The 25,080-nt window shown below is 37.6% G+C and overlaps 1 protein-coding gene across 6 annotated transcripts in view; it reads left to right on the top strand.

Annotated features, from left to right (window-relative positions):
* The window catches only part of VPS13A (vacuolar protein sorting 13 homolog A), a 266,768-nt gene that overhangs the window by 123,526 nt on the left and 118,162 nt on the right, over positions 1–25,080 (top strand). For all 6 annotated transcript variants that reach the window (XR_007146267.1, XM_047829766.1, XM_047829772.1 and 3 more), the window contains 4 exons: positions 7,057–7,224; positions 9,601–9,905; positions 17,423–17,570; positions 20,396–20,546. Coding sequence is in view for 5 of the 6 variants with exons in the window: in XM_047829766.1 (XP_047685722.1) it covers positions 7,057–7,224; positions 9,601–9,905; positions 17,423–17,570; positions 20,396–20,546 (772 nt within the window). In the remaining variant the exon portion in view is untranslated. The remainder of the gene's footprint in view (positions 1–7,056; positions 7,225–9,600; positions 9,906–17,422; positions 17,571–20,395; positions 20,547–25,080) is intronic.

Genomic DNA, 25,080 nt, shown 5'->3' with positions numbered 1-25,080 from the left:
AAGCCTAACAGTCTAAATTCTGGGAGCCAGAATGGTTGAAGAATGTTGGGGACCTCTTCAGTTTACAGATTTTTGCTTAAAATACCCATTTTTTAGTTTTATTTACCCCTTTTCTGCACCTGGTGTGTCTTATGCCGTATCCTCTCTACTCTAAACTCTGTCTTAAACAAAATTATTTTCTTGGGCTTTAGGGGAATAGTCACAAGGTCACTCAGGTGCCTTGTGGAAGATATTCTGTATTTTTATTAATAATATTTGGAATATTATGGTCAGCGAAAGATGCAAAGTCTGTTTCCTGGGGTAAATAATAAACAGTAAATAATAGAAAATTATGTTAGGGAGAATAAGTACTTTGAAAACCAATAAAGTAGGATAATATGATAGATTCTAATAACATTTTAGGATTATCAGGAAATCCTGTTCTGAACATCAGAGTGAAATCTGAATCAGTTGTCAATGTGGAAAGAGCATTCCATGTAGAGGAAGTAGCAACTATAAAAGGTTTGTGGCAGCAAGCTGCTGGGCACATTTGGGAGGTCGTAAAGGGCCTCAGTAATCCTTTTATAGAATTCTTCACTGGTTTCCATCCCCCCCCCCCTATTTTTTTTTTCTTTTTGAAGTCAGGTTTACTTTATATTCAGTAAAATTTAGCCTTTTTAGTGCATATAGTTCCTTGATTTTTGTTGAACACCTACAGCTATGTAACTTCCAACATCTTAAGGATAATAGATTATATCTATCACCTCCCAAAGGTTACTCCTGCCCTTTGTAGTTATCCCTTCTCCCGACCCTAGCACCTAGGAGTCACTGTTTTGCCATTTCCAGAATGTTGAATAAACGGAATACTACAGTATATAACCTTTTTAGTCTGATTCTGTCTTAGCATATGAGATTTTAATTTTTGTCTTTTCTGATTTTCTCTTCAACAGTCTAACTAGAGATTTATCCATTCTTTTCAAAGAATCAGCTTTTGGTTCAATTGAGTGTTGTTTATTTAAATTTTTTTATGTCTTCTCTCTCTTTTTTTCTTTAATGTTCTTCCTTCTCGCTTTGGATTTAATTTCTTCTTTTCCTAGTTTCTTAAGGTAGAAACTTAGGTTACTGATTTGACATTTTTCTAATGCAGGCAGTTACTGCTATAAATTTTCCTTTAAGCACTGCTTTAGTTGTATCTTAGAAATTTTGATATGTTTATTTTTATTCAATTCAAAATATTTTCTATTTTGTCCTGCAACTTTCTCCTTTACCCATGGTTTATTTAGAAATATGTTGTTTAACCTCCAGACGTTTTGATTTCCTTCCCTTCTTTTTGTTGAGCTTCATCATTTTCCATAATTGTATTTTCTGTTTCACCTATTCTGTTCTCTCCTTCCATAATTGCTGTCACTGTACCTAGTTTATTTTGCATCTCATTTATAGCATTTCTTCATTCATCATGACTACTTCTTAGGTCTTGGATCTCTGCAGCAGTAGAGCCTCTGCTGTCTTCTGTGCTTTTTTCAAGCCCAGCTATTAGTCTTAACGACTGTTATTCTAAATTCTTGTTCGGATATATTGTTTATATCTGTTTGGAGCATTTCTCTGGCTGACGTTTCTTCCTGGATCTCCTTTTGAGGAAAGTTCTTCCGTGTCATCATTTTGGCTAGGTTTCTGTCTTTTATGTGTTTTAATAGCTTGTTATGTGTCCTGCACCTGCAAGTAGTACTATATTAAAAAGGTGTTGTACGCTGTCCAGGACCTGGCCCTTCAGAAGTGCTTTTGGAGTGTGGAGCGTACACTCTGTGATTGCGTTTTGGCTGCTCTATCCCACTGGTCAGTCCACTGCAGAGCTCCGCCTTGCTTGTATCTGTGGAGTGTTGGGACCTTCCACCAGGTGTGCTTTGAATTGTTTGCTGGAGTAACCCTGGAAAAAAGGAAAGGAAGGGGGAGTCTGATCCCATATAAAGAGAAAAATGAAAGGGGTGGAAAAAAAAAGACTTAAGCGGAGAATCAAAAAAACTATAAGGCTTAATTCAAGGAGAGAGAAAGGAAAATAAAGAAGGAGATCTAGAAAAGGTATAAAGAGAAAAGAGTAAAAATGCCTGATTAAACAAACAAAAACTTATATATATAAAAAATAAGAATTGACCAAAAACCAACTCAAACTATGAACCTGATTCCAAAAGGAAAAGAGAAGAGAAAAGAAAAGAAAAAAGGAAAAGAAAAACAAACAGACAAAACCACAAAACAGTTGTCTGTTGGTGCCTGAGACCCATGGCTGTGCTGGTCTGGAAGACAGGCCCTCTGGTTTGGTCAGTGTCCGTTCTGCTTAGGTAGATACGCAGTTGCCAGGCACGGAGGGGGAGGGTTTGGTGTAGGGGGGGTCCCACCTCCACTGGGGGCCCCTGTGCTGCTCCCTGAAGCCCTATCTTGTTGGTGATGGGGGAAAAATGGCGACACCCCAATCTCTCCTCCCCAGACAGGGGTCTCAAGCCACACCGCTCAGGCAGCCCTCACGTAGTGGCGCCAGAGGTGGGCTTGCCCTGCTCCACAGTCTCCAGTGCCAGAGGCGCTCAGCTGGGATTCAAAACCCAATGTCTTAGAGGGCCCTGCACCCTACGGACCCTGTTCTGGTGTAGCCCCACTCCACCCTGCTGATAGAAGGCCTCTGGCTGGCGCCTACAGGGTCTTTTGTCCTTGGGGAGGCAGTAAACTCTTTTCCCACAGTATTGGAGGAAGGGGACTGTCTCTCCCGGTGCACCCCTGAGATCGCTACCCGGCCCCAGGCCTGGCTCCCTTCGCCTCCCCCCCCCACCCCCCCACCCTCGGCACGTGCACGTCGCAGCTTCAGTCTGCAGAAAGTCAAGCACTTTTGAAAACTCTGATCTTCAGCTCCTAAAGATGTTGCAAAATAGAAACTGGCACTCTCTGTAATTCTTGTTCCTCAGTCCGTGGTCCGGAGAGATTTTTTTTTACCTTGTCGATACCACAGTTGCACAGAGAGATTTTTTACCTTGTCAGTACCACAATTCCACAGCCTCTCTGGCTTTCCCTTTTATCTCTCCACAGAAGGGGTTCCCTCCCCTGTATGCCTCCTCTGTTTCCTCTGTCCCAATTCACATACACGCACCCGGAATCCACCAGGCTGTCTCCCTCCACCTGTGGAAATCTTTCTGCCCAGATTTCCTGGGTGTTGCAAGTGATCTGACCTCCATACAGCTGTGTTTAAGGGATGAGGGAAATCCCCGTCCCCCTACTTCTCCATCCTAACTCCCCACCTCTTACCTCCAAATATTTGAGATTCCTTTCAGATCTCTTATTGTTACTGATTTCCAATTTAAATATCCCTCTTAAGCCAAAACTTTTTTAGTTCTTTTAAGCATGTTGGTGTTTGTTTTATGGACCATAAAACATCAACTTTGGTGAATGTTCCAAGTATACTTGAGATTAATGTGTATGTTTGGGTGTTGCTGGGTTGAATGTTCCACAAATGTCAGAGCACTAGGTTGGTTGATAGAATTCTACAGGCTACTGATTTTCTGTTGTTGAAGTTTCAACTGTGGCTTGGTCTGTTTCTCCTTTCGGTTACCTCAGTTTTTGCTTCATTGTTTCAGAGATCTTCTACATAGAGCTTTTATACTTCCTTGGTGAATTGAACCTTTGTGTTATGTAATATCTCTCTTTAACCCGGTAATTACCCTTAATTTGAAGTTTGCTTTGGTAGTAATATAGCCACTCCAGATTTCTATGATTAGTGTTTGCATGGTAGATCTTTTTCTATGTCTTAGCTTTTAGTCTATGTCTTTATACTTAAAGTGAGTGTTTTAGAGGCATCATATATTTCAATCTTGCTTTTTTATCCAGTCTGACAATCTCTGACTTCTAAATTGTGTTTAGGCCATTAAAAAAATCCAATTATGATATAGTTGGTTTAAAATTTGTTATCGCTTGGGGTGCCTAGGTAGCTCAGTCAGTTGAACGTCTGACTTTTGATTTCAGCTCAGGTCATCATCTCACAGTCATGGGATTGAGCTAACAGCGTTGATCCTGTTTGGACTTCTCTCCCTCTCTTCCCCTCTCCCCTCTGCTCTCTCAAATAATAAACTTTAAAATTTGCTCTCTCTCTAATTGTTTTCTGTTTTCTAGTTGTTTTATTCTGTTTATTGTATTGTCTCCCCACATTTAACCTGATTTTGGATTGTCATTAATTTTACAGTTTCCCTTGGGCTTACGATTCATAATTTCAATCATAGTCTACTTTCCAATAATGTTTTTGCTTCATGTGTAGTATACCTTACAATACTACTATCAACCCCTAATTATTTATTGTCTTTCATGGTATTACCATAATATGTTTTGATATTGTGTATGCTGAAAATCTATAATACATACGTACTGATTTTGGTTTAGTCAATTTTCTTTAGAGCAGTTTTTTTTTTAAGCTCTTTTTATCTTCTAGCCATTTCTGGAATTAATTTCTTCATGTAGCTTCAAGTTTCTTGTTATTTTGTTTCTACTCATTTCTTATAGTGCAAGTTTGCTGGTAATGAATTCTCTCAGCTTTAGGGCACAAGGAGGAATGAGAACTGGAAAAGAACCCACTTTCATTTCATTTTCATTTCCCATTTGAAGTTTTTGCTGGGTATAGAATTCTGTGATGACAGGGTTCCCGCCCCACCCCCCCCACCCCATTTCAAACTCTTAAAGATGTAGCTCCAGCATTCTTTCTTAGACATGGTGTTGATGAGAAGTCATCAATGTATCTTTGCTCCTTTATACATGTTTCTCATTTTTATCTGACTTCTTTCAGGATTTGTGTATGGTGCTTCTAGGAATATGTAAGTGTGTTATTTTTCATTACCTTTTCAAATAGTTCCTTTGTCTCTCTGTCTCTCTCTGTCCTCCCCCTCCTCTCCCTTATTCATCTGCTCCTTGTACTTCCTCCTCTTGGATTCCAAAAATTCTTTCTAGATTCTTGTTAGATATTGTCTCACAACCTTTGAATCATCTGTTCAACTTTTTCCCCTTCTTTTCCCCTGTTTTAGTTTGGATGATTTCTGTTAAGCTATTTTTTTTTAATGTTTCTTTATTTATTTTGACAGTGTGGGGAAGGGACAGAGAGGAGGAGAGAGAGAAACCCAAGCAGGCTTTGTGCAGAGCCTTACACAGGTCTTGATTTCATGAACTGTGAGATCATGACCTGAGCCCAAATTAAGAGTGGGATACTTTAACTGACTGAGCTGCCCAGGTGCCCCTGTTAAGCTATTTTTATAGCTTAACTGTTCACTGATTTTTATTCTTAGCTCTTTTGAATCTATTTATTAACCCATTGAAGGTATTCTTCATCTCTGTTACTGTTTTTTTTTTTAATCTTTAATATTTTCTTAGATTCTCATTTCTTCATCTGTTTCTTTGGTGATATTCATCTGTTCTTGCATATTTTCCACTTTTTCTACTAGAAGCATTTACCGTATTAATCATAGGAACTTAAAATTCACTGGGTGAAATTTCCAATATTTGTGTTATGAGCAAACCTGGTTCTCTTGATTTCTATGTCACCTGATGGGTTTTATTTTTCCTTGCTTTTTGCAGTGTATCTTACTTATTGATTGAGTGTAAGAGATCATGTATGGAACAGTAGATACTGAAATGAATAGTATTTATGTCTGATAACGGGTCTTTTTTTCTGCCAGGCAGTTAGCATGGAGGTTGAGTCAGTTTAACGGAGAGTTGAGTTGGCTTTGAGTGTTCTTGTTTAATATGATTGCCTTCATTATACCCACTGCTTCAGATTCTTTCAGCTCTATCTTGTGCTGAGGATGGGGGATTTTGTTTCTGGACTGTTTTATCCTTACATTTTGGGCTGCTTCCTTGGCTTGTAGCCTCAGATTTCTAGTGGTTTTAAGCACTGTTGTGATTTTTATAGGTCATCTAGATCTTTGTTGTTGTTTTTGCTGCTGCTGCTGCTGCTATTGTTGTTGCCAAGGTTTGGAGTGGACCTCTGCCCAGCATTGTACATTCAGGGCAGAAGCAGAATTCCTGTAGACTTTGTTCAGCCTCATCTTGCGCCTCAGCCTTCAGAGGTCCTTAATATCTTTGGTTCCTGAAGTTTTCTTTGTACCATGTTGGAATTCATTAGCTTGTTGATGGCTCTTCAGCTTTCTACCTTCCAGCATTTAGAAGGGTCAGGAAAGCTATAAACTAAGTTTAGTTGGTGATACGTCCAGCTTACAAAATTTTTTTGACAATTCACATGCGCTGTTTTCTCCACCATTTTTCTCTAGTATTGCAGAGCTTGAGATTTCGCTAGTATTGCAGAGCATACTGCTGTATGTAGGGGCGCCTGGGTAGCTTAGTTGGTTAAGCATCGGACTTTGGCTCAGGTCATGATCTCGCAGTTGACAAGTTCGAGCCCCGCATCAGGCTCTTTGCTGACGGCTCAGAGCCTGGAGCCTGCTTCGGATTCTGTGTCCCTCTCTCCCTGCCCCTCTCTCACTTGTGCTCTGTCTCTCTATCAAAAATAAATAAACATTAAAAAAAAATTTTAAGTAAATAAACTGCTGTACGTAAGTCTTGTTCAGCAGTTGAGATGACCCGTCACAAGCAAATTAGGAAGAGAAATATAGGAGACTTTTTGAAGGATCTGGAAAACCTGTTGACATATTTAAAATAGAAGTAGTTTTCATTAAGTTGTAGAGGTACAGCGTCTTTCATACGTTTTACAGTGACCAAAGAGTATGTTCATTGGGCAACTCTCAGTACCCAAATATACACACTAAATGAGAATGTTCGTATGATCTGATCATTTTTCTTCTGTTTTCCCCACTAAAAAAAATGTTGGGAAGACCTACTATGTTGGTTTCATGGCCCACAAAGGGAGCTGCCACCACCACATTGAAAAATCTTGCAGTGTAGGTTCCAATAGAGGTGTTAGAATTACTATTTTATTTGTACTTGGCTTGAATACTTGAAAGATTTTCAAAATATGTGTGTATATTTTATTATTTTGTGCTTTACTTTTGTACTGAAAACACATTTCAAAAGTGGATTTTGATAGTTGGATTTTCTCTCATTAAGGCCGTTTACATCACTGGAAAAGAAGTTTTCAGCTTCAAAATGGTCTCTTTTGTGGATGCAACTGCTGGTTCTGCATACACAGATATGAACGTGGTTGATGTTCAAGTTACTTTAACTGTTGGTTGCATTGAAGTAGTTTTTGTCACAAAATTTCTATGTTCTATATTGGTAAGTATACTAATCGATTTTTTAATTTTTTCTTACTATTTGGAAGTTATTTGCTGTGTGTTAGGTGAAGAGCAGTAATTCCTCACTTGATTTTTTTCCCCTGATTTTTCAGAATTTTCTGGGTATCTTTTATCAATGCTGAAATACATAGTGTTTTATTTATATAATATCATTTTCATATGAGAATAGTGCAGTTAATTCAAGCATACATATTAATGTATTAAATGTACGTACGTAAACCATACATGGATTTGTTATATGTGTTCATTGAATTCTTCGTACATAATTGGTTTAAGTCTTTGTTTTACCTGACTTCCAACTCTAAATAAAAATACTAAATATAAGGATGCCTAAGTGGCTTAGTTAAGCATCCAACTATTGCTTTTGGCTCAGGTCAGGATCTCACAGTTGGTGGGTTTGAGCCCCTTGTTGGGCTCTGTGCTGACAGGGTGGAACCTGCTTGGGATTCTTTTTCTCCCATTCTCTCTCTGCCTCTCTGTCTCTTTCAAAATAAATAAATTAATTAAAAAAAAACTCTATGATTGAAGTTTGTTTTGGTCTCATGTAAGTAATCATTATGGAAATTATGTTTTCTATTGCCTGTTCTATCTGGGGTGTAAAGGCTTTAGAATGAATCTCTATATGATACCACCGTATGATGTTTGATTTCTTTTTCTGTTTTTCCTAGTTATTTTTTTCCTGTATCATACCTGTCTTTAGGACTTCAGTATTCACTTTTTAAAAAATGTTGTCTTTAAATCTTGGTGTATAAACTAGGTAATTACCTGATTCTAAATAAATGTTGCTATTTTTGTGATCTTTTTAAAATTTTTTTAAAGTTTATTTATTTTTGAGAATAAGAGTGAGCATGAGTGGGGGAGAGGCAGAGAGAGAGGAGACAGAGAATCCTAGTCGGTCAACCCAGAGCCCTATGAGCTCGAACACACAAATCGTGAGATCATGATCTGAGCCGAAATCAAGAGTGGGATGCACTGAGCCACCCAAGCGCACCTTTTTTTGATTAAATATCTATTTTTGAGAGAGAGAGAGAGAGAATTCAAGTTGGGGAGGGGCAGAGATAAAGAGGGAGACACAGAATCCCAAGCAGCCTCTTGTACTGTCAGCACATAGCCTGACATGGGGCTCAAACGCACGAACCATGAGATCATGACCTGAGCCAAAGTCAGACACTCAAGTGATTAAGCCACCCAGGCCCCCCTGTGATCTTTTTGAGATTACAGTGCAATTTTTCCTGTAGCTTGTAGTGTGTTTTCATACTCAAATAGTAAATATGAACAAGCATTCCTGTTCTAATTTTTTTTTTCTGATTTATTTTTTAAGTTTGTTAGTTTATTTAGTTAGAAAGGACACAAGCAAGGGAGGGACAGAGAGAAAGAGAGAATCCTGAGCAGGCTCCGCACGGTCAGCACAGAACCCAGCACGGGGCTTGGTCTCTCAAGAACCATGAGGTCATGACCTAAGCCGAAATCAAGAGTTGGGTGCTTAACTGACTGGGCCACCCAGGAGCCCCTCTAATTTATCTTTATAACTCAGCCTCATTATGTCCCTGAGCCCTGTTGTGATGGCCTTTTAGTCTTAAATTACTGAAAATATGGGTGCCTGGGTGCCTTGGTTGAGTGTCCCACTCTTGGTTTCAGCATCAGGTTATGATCTTGGTTTCCTTAGTTCGAGCCCTGCTTCAATGTCTGCACTGGCAGTGAAGACCCTGCTTGGTATTCTCTGTCTCCCTTGCTCTCTGCCCCTCCCCTGTGCACCCTGGCTCTGCCTCTCTCAAAATAAATAAGCTAAAAAAAACCCTTCTGTTTAAAAAAAATTACTGAAAATAAATTGTTTGGAAACAACTACTGAAAACAAATTGTTTGGAAATTAGGTATAATTCTAGATACATTTTATGTCACTGAAATATTTTTTCTAGAGGTCAGAATTCAAAAACTACAGAGTTCTTGACATTTTATTACTTTTCAAGTTACTTTGTAGTTTACAAACTTAAATAAGCTGTCTGTCCTTTGAGGTTGTATAGGAGAATACAGTGTGATTGCTTAGCCATTAGGGAAAGTATGTTAATAAGGGTAATAGGTATATTACTGAAACCTTGCAATATCTACATGTTAACTTTTTTCCCCGGGACAAAATTTTTGTTGTTTTATTGTGTTTCTGTATCTGTATCTTACTGTTTCTCAGTTTTCAGTGGAGAATATTGAGATTTAGTACAGATAACCAGACTTGGATAAAAGAATGCTTGGTTGTACCGAGAAAAAATTTTTCTCATGGAAGTAAGATCATCAATATCAGTGTGCATTTAACATTAACATTCATTAATGGTAACCTTAATAATAAAATTCTGTTACCTTTTAGGCTTTTATAGATAATTTTCAAGCGGCTAAACAAGCTTTGGCTGAGGCTACTGTTCAGGCAGCAGGAATGGCGGCTACTGGTGTAAAAGAACTGGCACAGAGGAGTTCTAGAATGTCATTGGATGTTAACATCAAAGCCCCAGTGGTGGTCATCCCACAGTCTCCAGTTTCTGAAAATGTTTTTGTTGCTGATTTTGGGCTAATTACAATGACAAATACATTCCATATAGTAACAGAGAGCCAGAGCAACCCCCCACCCATTATTGATTTGATAACAATAAGGCTGAGTGAAATGCGACTATACAGGTAAGCTTTTCTTAGGTACATTTGTGGAGAATGCAGTCTTTTTCAGACTTTTTACATGAGAGGTTTTGGTATCCGGAGTCTTCTATCTACAGGGAGATTTTATTTTATTATAACTATACTAATTTTGAGAATTTCTCTTGCGCAAGTTTTTTGAAAACCTACATAGTATTTGAAAAATGCTCCTTAGGTAGCCAGGAAGACTAAACAATTTATCTCTCAGGAGTGACTGTTGTCTGATGTTCTGTGTCTTGAAAATCATTTTTAAATGTTTTTTGTGTGAGTTTTTTTTGGTGAAGGGGATGAGTTGTTTCAGGCAGTGTGATAAATTCGGTTTATATTATTTCATGTTGGATGGAAGGAGAAATTTAAGCACCTCGTGTATCCCAGGCACTCTTCTGGGAACAAGACGTATTATAATGCACAATCTTTACAAAGGATGAATAAACAGTTTCTACTTCATTGTCAAGGTAGCTGTTCTTTAATGAAAGTAATGAGCTGATGCACAAAAATGGGATCACACTTAGATTTTAGAAGGGTTGTAGAAAACAGGTCAAAAGGAGACAACACTAGAGGTTGAAAGAGTGGTTTACTTACTACTGGTGTGATTTCCATAAGAATTATATGTGATGCTGTGTAGGGTAGGGAAGTGAGGTAGTGGAGAACTAGCCAGTTAAGAGAAATTTAAAAAGTAGAATATATAGTAAGAGATTATTGAATGGATGTCAGAGTTTGAGGAGAGAAATTTGACTCCAGATTGCTGGCTTACAAAATTTGTTATTTGGTAATAATGCAGTTCACTGAGATAAGATAGAACAATGCAGAAAAAACAGTTGAGTGGAGACATTGAGTTCTCTCGTGGGTAAAGTAACTTGGAAGTTGCTGTCTGACTTTGGTATAGAGATCTATAGAAAAAGATTGGAAGGCACTTGAACGTATGTGTGTAGATTTTAGGAGAGTGTTTGGACTTCCAGATTTGGGTGTCCTTAGTAATATTTAGCTATCTATTAAAGTCACTGAACAAGTGATATCACATAGTTTGTAGAGTGGGACATAACGGGACAGAATCCTGATGAATGCCAATACACAAGGCATATATATTTCTCAAAAGAGACTAAGAAATGGCAGGCAGAGAGATGGGAGGCATTCCAGGAAGATATGTTGAGACAATGTTGAGGACTCTGTTGACATTGTTAACCATGAATTAAGAGTACATGATAATTTTTTTCATGTAGTACTTGATATTTGGTGTCGGATTCAGGCAAGACTGAACTTTTAACAAGCAGGTGTGACTAAAGTGGGACAGGATTTTTAAATATTGAGAGTCTTGTTGATGGATAATGGAGACAGAAGAAATCAAAGATAAGAGGGTACATAAAGAGTAAAAGAATGTAGAGAGAGGTTTATAAACTGGAAATTCATCAATCTTAAAGTATTCAAAAATAAGCACTGACTAGTTGATACAGGAAAGCAAGAGTAGAAAGTGGTAAGTCTGGATGATGATATTCTTAAAAGGATAGGAGTGAGAATTGAATATCATTACAAACTAAGGAAAATGACTTCTGTCTTTTAATGCTGAGATGAATAGGATGTTGGAGAAAAATTGGCCCCTATTTAATAGAGCTCCATGGAAAGCCAGGTTTCGGTTACAGTGATACATTTAGTGAAGACATTGGAAAATGTAGATTTGTTCGGCCAAGCCCAGGGAATTCAAAAATCACAGGGAAATATTGAGGTGAGAGACTTTTATTTTAATAATAGGCTATAGATACATAGAGACACTTTAAACTTCAGATGGCTCATTAACTTTTAAACTGTATAAAAGTCTAAATTTACTAAAAGGGAATATGTATCTAAAATCACATCTTGCCTGATTTCAAGAAATGGTACATGTAAATCAGGTGTGAATCTATATTACAAAATGATTATCTGCTTTGAAAAGAGTTTACTAAATATCTTTAGAGCATTAAAAATATTTATTTTTATGTCCAAAAATGAGTTAACTTTTTACTGAAGACGTAACATAAAATGGTATTAGGATGAACAGAAAAATATGACCACCCAGAGGTAAGTACTATTAATAGTTTGGTATGTTTCTTCTAGTTCATTATTTCTGCACATATATGTTAAGTAAAAGAAGAATTATATATTTTGCATCATAAATACACTTTTTCCCTTAACAGTATGCTATAAATATTTTTCCATATTATTTTGAGTACAAAATTATTTCTAAATACTTCATTTTATTCTGTTAAAAATTAGTTGCCTATTGTTTAAAAGTTAATTTGATTGTGAGTTTTTTTGCTGTTATAAATAACGTTACAATTATTCCTATCATGACATCCTACTCATGTCGTTAGGATAATTCATTTCCTGCAGTGAATTTCTAGAAATAGAATTACTCAGTTATACAGTTACAGGTTTTCCCTGAAATAATTTTCAAGTTCTTGATATTTGGAAATTCAGTTTGGTTTCAGCTTCATAGAAAAGCACATAAAGACAAATAAGTATTTTATTTTTGTGACAACCTGTGTTGAAATCATTTTGTTGCAAAGCTACTAATCACAATGTAAAATTTTTACAAAGATACTTATAGTACTTCTATAAGGAAAGTTGTAGACCTTAACCCATGACCAGAAAGAACTCTTGAATAAATGTCGAGAGAATATTTTCCTCGATCTAATATTATAAAGATGTCAGTTTGTATACATTGATTTTGAGGCGGGGAATGGAGACATCATAACATTAGAGGTACTACTAAAATATATAGAATTGTACTAAATACTTCTAAAATGTATTATAAACTACAATGATTAAAATAAAGAGAATAGAAAGGTAAGCAGCAATTGACCATCTGCACGTATGTGTATTACAGTCATACATACATATACAGTCAGTCTGCAGTATTCTTAGATACCATATGTGTGAACTTGCCCATTCGCTAAAAGTTATATGTAACCCCAAAATCAATAAACATGACACTTTTGCAGTTATTTCTGCGTGTGCATATCCATGAGAAGTGTTGATCTTCCAAAACCTGTGTTCCCAACTAAGGTGTCAGACAAAGTGGCACTCTGTCTTCTTATTTCAGCAAATAATTGTATAGCATATGACGTACTGCAATTATCTAAGCCAAGGACTGGCAATACAGCGTAGATTGAGATGAAGTAGTCCCCTTTTTTCAGGAAGATTTTATTCTTTATTTTTTTAAATGTTTATTTTTGAGAGAGGGAGAGACAGAGCATGAGCGGGGAAGGGTCAGAGAGAGAGGGAGACAGAGGATCCTAAGCAGGCTCCAGGCTCCATGCTGACAGCAGAGAGCCCAATGTGGGGCTCAAACTCATGAACCACAAGATCCCGACCTGCGCCTGAGTCAGATGCTTAACCAACTGAGCCACACAGGGGCGCCATCATGAAGCTTTTATTTCTAACTGAAACTATAGACAAGACAATAAACTATTAAAATACAGTATATAGAATAGAATGTGGGAGCACATAGGAAAAGTATCTATCCCAGATACTGAGTAACACTGATAAGGCAAATGTTTTTAAGGAGGTAATCTTTTGACACAGCAATTAATGTTAATTTCTTACAGTTTGTCCAGAACAAGAAAGTTAATCAAAAATAGGTACAAAGTACTGATCCAAGTATTTATTTATACTGAAAAAATAAAAGCAACATAACTTTCAACAATGGAAGGTTAAATATGACTATATTATAGTCATATAACATGCACCTATTAAAATTGCATATGAGGAATTTCCAGAGAAGAAGGCAGAGGGGGAAGATCTGGGTTCACCTTGTCTCATGGATACCCTTAGATAATACCCACATCAGTATAAATAACCCAGAAAAAGACCTGAAGACTGGCAGAACAGACTCTCCACAGCTAAATGTAGAAAAGAGGCCACGTCAAAGAGGGTGGAGACAAAGTGGGGAGCCAGACTCAGCCATGAGGCTGTCAGTAGGAGGGCGGGACACCTGTAGGCATGGAGAAGGGAAAGGAGCAGGTACCTCCACAGGCACCGGGAAGATGGATCTTCCATAACACTTGGCTTTGAAAACCACAGGGGTGTAAATTTAGCAAGTTCTTACTATCAGTGGGCTTAATACCTGGAACTTTAAAAATTCAGGTTCGGCTCTGGGAGAGCCAGGGCACAATGGGAAATGGAGTACCCACCCTCTAAGAGACAGCACAACAAACAGCCCCCTTGCACAGAAGCAGCAGTTTGAAAAACACTGAGGGTAAACAGGAAGGAGATTTATTTACTAACCTCAAGTCTTGTGCAGAAGGGATAGGAGTTTTTGGGAATCCGCAAGAACAGAAAAGCTGACCATTGCCCTTACCCTCCCCTGATAGATACATGAGCACCTGTGGGAACCAGCACAGTGCAAGCACTCCCCACCTAGCTTGTTTATAGTGTGTCCTGTTGCCACACGCTTCTGTAGACCCACCCCCATCATCCTCGCTGGGCAGTTTTCCTGGTTGGCTGGAGATCCCTCCCATAGCAGATGAGCACAGACCTTGCTGACACCACGCACTTTGCCCGCACATTCTCCCGAGGACCTGCCCCCTCCAGCGTGCCCTTGGCAGGAGTCCATCCAAAGAGGTGGGACAGGTCTGCCACTGTGCAAGCAGCCCTGAAGGCGGGGGGCAGCCCCATTCCAAAGTGACTCCTGTGACGGGGATAGGGGAAATAACCACATAGTTCAACTCTGGCCTCAGCAGTGGGCCAGGCACAGACATCTGGTCCGACTGCAGGCTCCACCCACTAACAAAACTTGTCAGGGGACAACACAGGGAGAGGCCCCTGTGGTTCAGTGCTACCACTGTTCTGCCAGACACTTGGTCTGACCCACCTCAACCCCAGGGTGGCCCCATACTGGACCGCTAACAACACAGGTACCAAACTCTGCCCACAACAAGCAAAGAGCACCATTTCAGGCAACTGGATGGAAGGCAAACACAGCTCAGCAGTAGTAGGGCATACAACACATAGAGGACACTCCTTAAGCACCACATTCTGATGAACAGGGGACCTTGCACTGCCGGACACCATGTGGACCTTGTCTTCATAAAGCCACTACTTTCAAGAGCAGGAGACACAGCTGACTTTTTTTTTTTTAATTTTTTCTTAATGTTTATTTTTGAGACCAAGAGACAGTGTGAGTCGGGGGGAGGGGCAGAGAGAGAGAGAGGGAGACACAGGCTCCAGGCTCTAAGCCATCAGCACAGAGCCCGACGCAGAGCTTGAACTCAGTGATCACGAGATCATGACCTGAGCCGAAGCCTGACGTCCAACCTACTGAGCCACCCAGGTGCCCCACAGCTGACTTTCTTAATGCATACAAACAGAGAGACAAAGTGGAGAGACGGAGGAGTAAGTCCCAAATGAAAGAATAGAATAAAATCACAGCATAAAAGCTAAACAGAATGGAGATGATATGCCTGAAAGAGCATGCCATTGAAAGTAATGATCATGAAGATACTCACTGGACTTGAGAAAAAAGGAGAGTACTTCAGTGAGACTCTTAATAAAGAGGAAGAAAACATTTAAAAAATCAGAGATTAATAACCCAATAACTAAAGTTTAAAATATATGAGGAGTAAATAGACTAGAGGAAGCAGGAGTATGGGTCAGCAACCTGGAGGACAGAGCAATGGAAAGCAATCAAGCAGAGCAAAACAATAGTGAAAAATGAAAGTAGATTAAGGGAACTCAGTAACACCATGAAGTGTAATAACATTTGTATCCTAGGGAACCCAGAAGGGGAAGAGAGTAAAAAGGTGACAGAAAATTTGTAGATATGATAGCTGACACCTTCCCAAATCTGGAGAAAGAAACAGAAATCCAGATCCAGGATGCACAGAGAGCCCCCAACAAAATCGGCCCCAGGAGACGCACACCAGGATACATAGTAATTAAAATGGAGAAAAAGTAGTGATAGAGAATCTTAAAAGCAGAAAGAAAAAACAGTTACATACAAGGGAAACCAAAGCAAAAATAAATTATTGGGACTACAGCAAAATAAAAATCTTCCCAACGAACAATCAAGAAAGCCAAAAGACCAGCTATGAATGGGAGAAGGTATTTGCAAATGACACATCTGGTAAGGGGTTATTATTCAGAATACATAAAGAACTTCTACAACTCAACACACACTCTCACACACAGTTTAAAAAATTCGCTGAAGAGATGAACAGACATTTCTCCAAAGAAGACATCCAGATGGCCAGCAGACACGTGAAAAGATGCTCATCATCACTCATTATCAGGGAAATGAAAATCAAAACCATATTGAGATATCACCACACACCTGTCAGAATGGTAACAATCAAAAACACGAGAAACAACCAGTGTTGGTGAAAGTGTGGAGAAAAAGGAACCTTTGTCCACTGTTGGTGGGAATGCAAAATGGTATAGCCACTGTGAAAAACAGAATATAGAGATTCATTTAAAAAAATTAAAGAGGGGCGCCTGGGTGGCTCAGTCGGTTAAGCGGCTCAGGTCATTATCTCGCGGTCCGTGAGTTCTAGCCCCGCGTCGGGCTCTGTGCTGACAGCTCAGAGCCTGGAGCCTGCTTCAGATTCTGTGTCTCCCTCTCTCTGACCCTCCCCTGTTCATGCTCTGTCTCTCTCTCTCTGTCTCAAAAATAAATAAATGTTAAAAAAAAATTAAAGAATTACCATATGATCTGGTAATTCTGCTGGGTATTTTCTCAAACAATATGAAAAATGAATTTGAAAAGATACACTTATGTTCATTGCAGCATTATTTATAATAGCCAAATTAAGGCAGCAGCTCAAATGTACATCATTTGATGAATAAAGAGGAAGTGGTGTGTGTGTGTGTGTGTGTGTGTGTGTGTGTGTGTGTGTGTATGGTGGAAGATGGGTCATAAAAATACTGAAATCTTGCCATTTGCAACAACATGGATGAATCTAGAAGAGAAAATGCTAAGTGAAGTCATTCAGCAAAAGGCAAACACATAGGGTTTCGCTCCTGTAGTTCAAGAAACAAAGAAAAAAACCAGACTCTTAACTGTAGAGAACAAACTGATGGTTACTAGAGATGGATGGGGGAATGGGCAAAAGGGATTAAGAGTAGACTTAAAATGATGAGTACTGAGTCATATATAGAATTGTTGAATCCCTGTATTGTATTTATACCTGTATGTTAATGATCCTGGAATTTTAACTAAAAATAATTTTAAAAACATATGGAGATAGTTCTCATTTTAAGGGTTTACTATACCAACATATATTTTGGCACTTTTTAACATTGTAAAATCATATTTTAAAAATACATTTCTCTATAATATGGAACACTTGAGCTCAAAAAAAATCATCTATGTTTACAGTGGGATGTACTGTCATTTTGACTTGGAGAGCTGGGTAGATTTTATTCTCTTCATACACAAATTACTGATTTTTTTCTATTTGTATATAGAATGGTAAAAATTATTTTTTACTCCTCTGAGTATATATGAAACAAAATAATTTTATTTCTACTTACAGGTCTCAATTTATTGATGATACGTACCAGGAAGTACTGGATCTGCTACTGCCATTAAATCTTGAGGTGATTGTTGAGCGAAATTTATCTTGGGAGTGGTACCAGGAAGTTCCTTGTTTTAATGTAAATGCTCAGCTAAAGCCCATGGAGGTGAGTTTTTTGGATGCTTATTTATTTCCATTTTGTGTGTTAAAAATATTTCTTGGGAACATAAGGTATTTTGGTTGTAGATATTACATACTGACCAACTTTGTCAAAGTTGTAATAGTAGCTATATTAGAATTCATTGAATGTTCTCCATTCATTCAGCAAACATTTGAGTGACTACTCTGTGTTAGGTTTTAGGCTGTATATGGGGAGACAGTGGCAAAGAAGCTATGGCATTGTCGTTGGCTTCGTGGAACCTAACTAGTTCCAAGGGTCTGTGGTCATGGTGACCTAGAGGTGTGATAGTTAAACTTCTAAAAAGTGCATAGGCATGTACCTAAAATAGTTATAAGTTGTGGTAAATTCTGTAAAGAAAACAAATATTAGATATGGTGAGTAGTCAGTTGGGTATATTAATTTAGAAGTTAGTGGGGAAGTCTAAGCTGGAAATAATAATTTAAAGTCATCAGCACCTAGATGGTATTTAAAGCCGTGACAACATAAGAAATAGCCTAGAGAAAGTCCTAGAAGAAATGGAAGAGGTTGATAATGAAAATGGCAAATGGGTCATTTGCATAACTTTACTTCCCTGTTGATTGATAGTGCTTCACAGCTCTCTAATATAACTATCCAAAATTTGTATTTTCCCTCTTGGCTGGATGGAAGTCAACTGTATCACATGCTTTGCTGAAGTGACGGCAACAAATACTCTGTCTGGAAGGTTACTTTAAGAAACCTAGTTAACAAATCCTCTTTCCTCCTCCAATTTCCTTTCTATTTTTCCCTATAAAAATTGTATTCAAAAAGAGAAAATCATCATTTTTAAAGGTTTCAGATTTTTATTTCAGAAATACATTTCGAGTTTAAAACATGATCATCTCAAGTGAAAAATCTTTATGCTCGTAGTGTATAAGATCATATAGACTCCCTAAGTTACAAATGGAAAGTATTTTCTTAAGATGAAAATTGAAGTCTCTCTGTATTGATAAGACAACAGATCAAAACTTTTAAAACATTAAGTAGCATGGTTCACCCAGCTTACTGCACAGATCTTGCGAGTGGCCTTAGTTAGATCTCTGGAGGGCAGCAGGGACACCATTTTGTTCCATTCTTCTCTAGGAAGATCCATGCAGAATGTTCAGATGAACCTTTGTAGACCATCTGTAAAGGCCCAGCTGCCTTCTAGGGCAGATGAAATTGGGTCTTCCCCTACCCTGATCCACCTGAATAGGTAGCAGATATGGCCCTGGGTCCACATGTTTGACCCCTCCTCGTTCAGGGAAAGGTTGAAATCAGTTACTGTTATACATCTAGACTAAGTACTGCAGCCTCTGATTTTTGACTTCTCGGACTTCTGGGGGTGGCAAGATAGCCTGTCCTGACATGTAGGAGCCATAGTCCAGCGGTCCTGGAATCCTTGTAATTCTTCTGACTTCCTGCACTGAGCTGTTTTCAAGAGTGAAGATTGCAAATACCACTATTTTGGGGGGCATTTGATATATACATGTACTAATTGAAAGATGAGGTTTAGATGTAGTGGTCATATTTAACTTCAGCTTATTAATTTATATGAACATACTATTTTTGTAATGCCAGGTATGTAATAAACACAAGATGTCATGAATAAATGAAAAAGAAAAGCACAGCATAAATAGCATGAATAAGATACACATGGACTTAATCTTAAAACATTAGATTAGCATATCATCTTTGAAATACAGTCAAAGGAATCCTAGTACAAACAAAAGTGTTAAATTGTGTGGTGTTAAAATTATTTCCTTGAGGTGATTGAGTATATCAACTTAAAACTCAAAGGGATTTTTTTTTTTTACATAATTGCTATTGTATTACAGTTCTTCAGAGAAACATAATCAAAGGGTGTGTGTGTGTGTGTGTGTGTGTGTGTGTGTGTGTGTGTGTGTTTACACTTGGTCTGGATGTGGTAGACTGACTTCTTGATGACTCAATTTTAGCCTCTCCCTGACACAGAGAATGAGGTTCATGAGGGGTCAAACATGTGGTCCCCTGAGGTAGACTGTAACAGTTGTTAACTATTCAGGTGGATCATGAAGACCCAGTTTCATACTGGTTGGTCTGCCCCAGAAGGCAGCAGGGCACTTATAGATGGTCTGTGCATGAGGTACATATTCTATATGCATACCATATATGTAATATCTTGGATAATATTGGACCAAATATCTAGATACTGTGACCTAGCCAAGTTGACATTGAATTAACAGTTTTCAATACAGATCTTACGTTGGTGATATTAGGCTAAATTCACAACACATGGGGTTTTGAGTGACTGCATGAGTTCTTTAAGTGGATTTAAGTATCATATTTGACCATTAAACCTCAGCTTTTTATATAAAGTCAGGATATATTTTTTATACCGAGGACTTTTGTTAGGTTCAAAGGAAATAATTCATGTAAAACACTGAACTATTTTTCATGATGCAAGTCAGTATTTTTGATTAAATTGCATTTGTAAATACAGGTGCTTAGTAACCCAAAAAATGCAGAGTATCTAGGTAAAGGTGAAAGTTCATTTTAAAGGTTTTAAATTATTAGGTTAATTGGTATATGCCTAACAAAAAACTTTTATTCATAATTTCATTGGAATTGACATCTAATTTCCATATTTCACAAGGTACTAAAAACCACATGGTCATTTAGGAAACTCAGTATTATTCGGTTAGTACAAATATCTAATGCATTAAAAAATTGGCTTGTAGAGGATTGAAATGAAACACTTGGCTTTTCTGTGGAAGAGAATTTTGAACTACGTAAAGTAGTAATGTTAAAATAAGCAAATCTTTTCTTCACAGTTCATTCTTAGTCAAGAAGATTTAACAACTATTTTTAAGACATTACATGGCAATGTATGGTATGAAGAAGGTTATGGTGCCTCACCTGCAGGAGTAAAAGATGAACATAGTATTACTAGTGGAGCTAGTAATGCTTCACACCATTTAGAAGGTATGTTCTTAACTTCAGATTAGCCCTCCCCTCCCCATGTCCAACCCCTACTTTTCGTCTTTTATCCTTCTTTCCATTCTCTAGTTTGAGTTTTTGGAAAACAAGATTTATAGATCTTTTCTAAGTTCTCTAAATTGAGTATCTCTAAATTGTCTGTTAGTAGACACTCTGTTGATTTTTTTCTTTGAATCAAAATTCCTAATCGTGTTGTGACAAAATTCGTTAGTATTTATTCTTGTTATACCTACTGCCCTATATGTCCTTTTTTCAGTTTTTCTCACCATCCTCCTCTTTTCCCTTATTCCTAGTGCAGCCTATATCCCAGATGGGATATTTTATATTAGTATCAAAATATTAGGATGTTGAGAGAGAACAGTCACTGATAAATGATGAATTTCAGCAGATATCTGCAAGATAGATAGGTGGAGCAGAGCAGAGGGAAATATAACTCAGTTGCATCTAATGTTGGATTTAATGTGCTGTGTGGAACCTGACTGGGTCTTATAGGGCTGGGATGATTATATGCTTCACAAGAATAAAGTTCACATTCTGGCATTTTGGGGTGTCCTCAAACCTACCTACCTCAAAATGGAACCTACTAGTCCACTAGATCCACTCTTGCAAAGCCCTGAGATAATACACAACTTTTCCAGTCAGGGAAACACAAAAACAACCCTACATTTATAACATTATAGGACACTCTATCCTTATTGAGTAGTATAACCAGTCTAGTCCTTTGTTGTTAAAATATTCATAGTCAGAATAAGGAAATAGCAAGAACCAAAGCATAAAGGAAACAAAGATGACAACTATTTTCTGAGTGAAAGAGAAATAATTGAGGTAACAGAATAGAATGTAAACAAACAGAAAACAAACTCTAATTCATAATCAGAGGATTTTGAGAATATAGAAACTGAATCCTACCATCACGACCTGCCCCCATCTCAAGATAAGAAAGAGTTCTTGGAACCCAAAAATATGGTGAAATTTTGAAACAGAAAAAATGCACTAAGCATGAATTTAAAACACAAGTACTGAGTTGGAATATATAGTTGATGTAAAATCAGCTCCCATGACACTGAGGAAAAATAAACCATAGAAATGTAAAATGAGATAAAACTTAAGAAGGACAGACCTTTAATTACCTTGGGGTGCCTGGGTGGCTCACTTGGTTAAGTATCTGACTCTTGATCTCAGCTCAGGTCATGATCTCATGGTTTGTGAGATGGAGCCTCACATTGTGCTCTGTGCTGACAGTACAGAGACTGCTTGGGATTCTCTCTATGCCCCTCCCCTGCTCGTGCTCACTCGTTCTCTCCCCTCCCTCACCTCCCCATCAAAATAAATAAACTTCAAAAAAAAAAGACCTTTAGTCAAAAGTTGCAATCCAGAATAATAAGTATGTTAGGAGAAGAACTGAGAAAATGAAAGAGAAGAACCTTTGAAAGAAATAATAGAAAATCTCCAGAGCTAAATAAATAGTGAAATAAATTCTTGGATATAAAAAAAACATAACAACTGTCAGGCAGATTGAATAAACAAAGACTGCCCATGCACACATATCTTTATGAAATGTTACAACCACAAAGGTAAGATTTATAGTTTCAGAAAAAAAGCAGGCTGTTTATTAGGGGCTTGGAAAAAGAGTTACTGGAATCAGATTATCGTGAACAAAACTGGATGGGATGGGGTAGATGGATGATAAAAGACAATGAAGTACTATAGTCCTATATCTAAGAAAAATGATTTTGAAGTTAGGATTCTATATATGATCAAACCTTGAAATGTGAAAACACAATAATTCTCAAATTTCTAGTGGCTCAAAGTTTACTTCATTCTCATTCATCAAGAAATTACTTTGAAATATAATCTAGCAAAACAAACAAGGAATCCAGGAAAAAGGAAAACATGGGAATCTGAAAACAATAGGCCTACTCAGGAGTACATTGAAAAGGAATCCCCAAATTATCTGTTTGATTGGGCTAGGAAGTTCTTGGTTTTCATTAAAGGGGAATTCAGAATGCCTTAAGAAAAATTGTAAGAAATAGCAGAATGTCTTTTAAAAAAGAAAAAACAGCATGAATTTCATATAGTGTATAGAATGAGGGCTTAATTAGATAAATAGGTGATATTTGGAAAGGAAGACATGCTTTTGGTTCTTAAGAAGGGAGATACCTCTACTATACAGTCTGGGCCAGAAGTGAAGTGGATTTACATTTTGCATGATTTTGAGCCACTGTTAGAATATGAGAAAAGAGTCTTCTTTTTTGAGAGATGAACTAGTTGTGATATAGCAGTAGAGGAAGTGTTAATAATATACTATTACTCTCTTCATTGAAAATTACCACATAGCCATAGTTAACACATTGAAGACTTAATTATGTAAGTAAGAATGTAAATGTTATTAACTCTGTTAACATGGAAATGGAGATATAACTGATCAAAGCAGGAAAAGAAGAAGATGGGACGGATAGAGGAAGTGGTTAAGGACTTAAAATAGTGGGGAGTGTAAAGATCATGTCCAAAATGAAACAAAAAATAGACATGTGAATATATTACTATTTTAATCATTTTCTTGAAATTTATGCCTACACTGAGGTGGAAGGAATAAGGTAAACAACTCTTAGGTACTCATCAACCCAGTTTCAACAACTAGTATCATGTGACTGTCTTTATTACTGCTGTAACTCTGCTTTTTCTTCCCCCTACTGCCATCCCACTAAATGACTTTAAAGAAAATCTTAGATGGTCTACCTTCAATTGGTTTTTAAGCAGTAAGAACTTTACTTTTAATTTTTTTTTCAACGTTTATTTATTTATTTTTGGGACAGAGAGAGACAGAGCATGAACGGGGGAGGGGCAGAGAGAGAGGGAGACACAGAATCGGAAACAGGCTCCAGGCTCTGAGCTCTCAGCCCAGAGCCTGACGCGGGGCTCGAACTCACGGACCGCGAGATCGTGACCTGGCTGAAGTCGGACGCTTAACTGACTGCGCCACCCAGGTGCCCCAGAACTTTACTTTTTAAATGTAGTCAGAGTAACATTGTCACCCCTAAAAAATGGCTATACTCCCTATAAACCATGAAAATATCCTGGTAGGCTTCATTTTCTCCTGATTGTCTCATAAATGCTTTTTTTTTCTTTTCATAATGGTAAAGGAACCAATTTGCAAGGATGTTCTAACAACTTTAAATCTGTTGTACCCAATAACAGAGTTCCAAAATGTCTGCAACAAAAATTGACAAAACAAAAGGAAGAAATACCCCTATACAGAATCATAGTTGTGTATTTAGCACACCACTCTTAGTAATTAATAGAATATAGACAAAAATCAGAAAGAATATAGAACATTTGAACACTGTTAACAAAATTGACCTAATTGACATTAATATAATACTACATTCAACAATTGCAGAATGTACTTCTTTTAAAAGGGCTCTTAGAATATTCACAAGGATAGACCATCCTGGGAGGCCATAAAATTTTCTGGCCACATGGAATTAAATTAGAAATGAGTAGAAGTAGGATGTCAGAGAAGCTTGAAATACTTGGGCATTAAACATTTTTCAAATAACCTGTGGGTCAAAAAAGAAAAGATGCGGGGCTCCTGGGTGGCTCAGTCGGTTGAGCGTCTGACTTCAGCTCAGGTCATGATCTCGCAGTTCGTGAGTTCGAGCCCTGCATCAGGCTCTGCGCTGACGGCTCAGAGCCTGGAGCCTGCTTCAGATTCTGTATCTCCCTCTGTCTGCCCCTTCCCCGCTCATGCTCTGTCTCCCTCTGTCTCTCAAAAATGAATAAACGTTAAAAAAAAAAATTTTTTTTTTTAAAGAAAAGACAAAGGAAAGTAGAAAAGTGTTTAAACGGGAAGATAATGAACATAAAGCATACCAAAATTTGGGGATGCAACTAAAGCAGTGCTGAAATAATTTTGTAGCTGAAAAGGATTTGATTAGGAAAAACGAGTTTAAAAGATTAAATATTTTGCCTGAAGAAAGTAGAAAAGAGCAAATTAAACCCAAAGTAAATACAAGAGAGCAGTAATACAGGTATGAGTAGAAGTCAGTGGAAGAGAACCAGGTAAATAATAGAGAAAATTGGCCAAGTCAGAGATTATTTTCATTGGAAAAAACTAGTGAAATCGATAAACTCTTAGGATGGAAGAAAGAAAGAAAAAAAATTAGCAGTATCAGAGTTAGATAGATACTGCAGATCACTACCAGGATAATGAGGAAATATTATGAATAATTTTGTGACTGGATTCTACAACTTGTTTGAAATGGAGAAATTACTTGGAAAACACAAAATTGCCAAAACTGACATAAGAAGAAATAAAAAATCTGAGTAGCTCTCTGTCTGTTAAAGGATTTCAATTTCAGTGGTGATTTCTTTGAAATATTTGAGTTAGAAATAATACCAGTGTTACACAAACTTTGCTGGAAAATAGAGGAAGGGGGATCACTTCCTTAGCAATTTTTTAAAGCAAGCATTACTCTGGTAACAAGGAAAAGAAAAAGCCAGTTCAGGAAAAGAATCT

Source organism: Prionailurus viverrinus, chromosome D4 (assembly GCF_022837055.1).
Source record: "Prionailurus viverrinus isolate Anna chromosome D4, UM_Priviv_1.0, whole genome shotgun sequence".
In the NCBI taxonomy this organism is placed as follows: Eukaryota; Metazoa; Chordata; class Mammalia; order Carnivora; family Felidae; genus Prionailurus; species Prionailurus viverrinus.
Note: the sequence above shows the minus strand (reverse complement) of the source record. Positions and strands in the feature narration are given on the sequence as shown.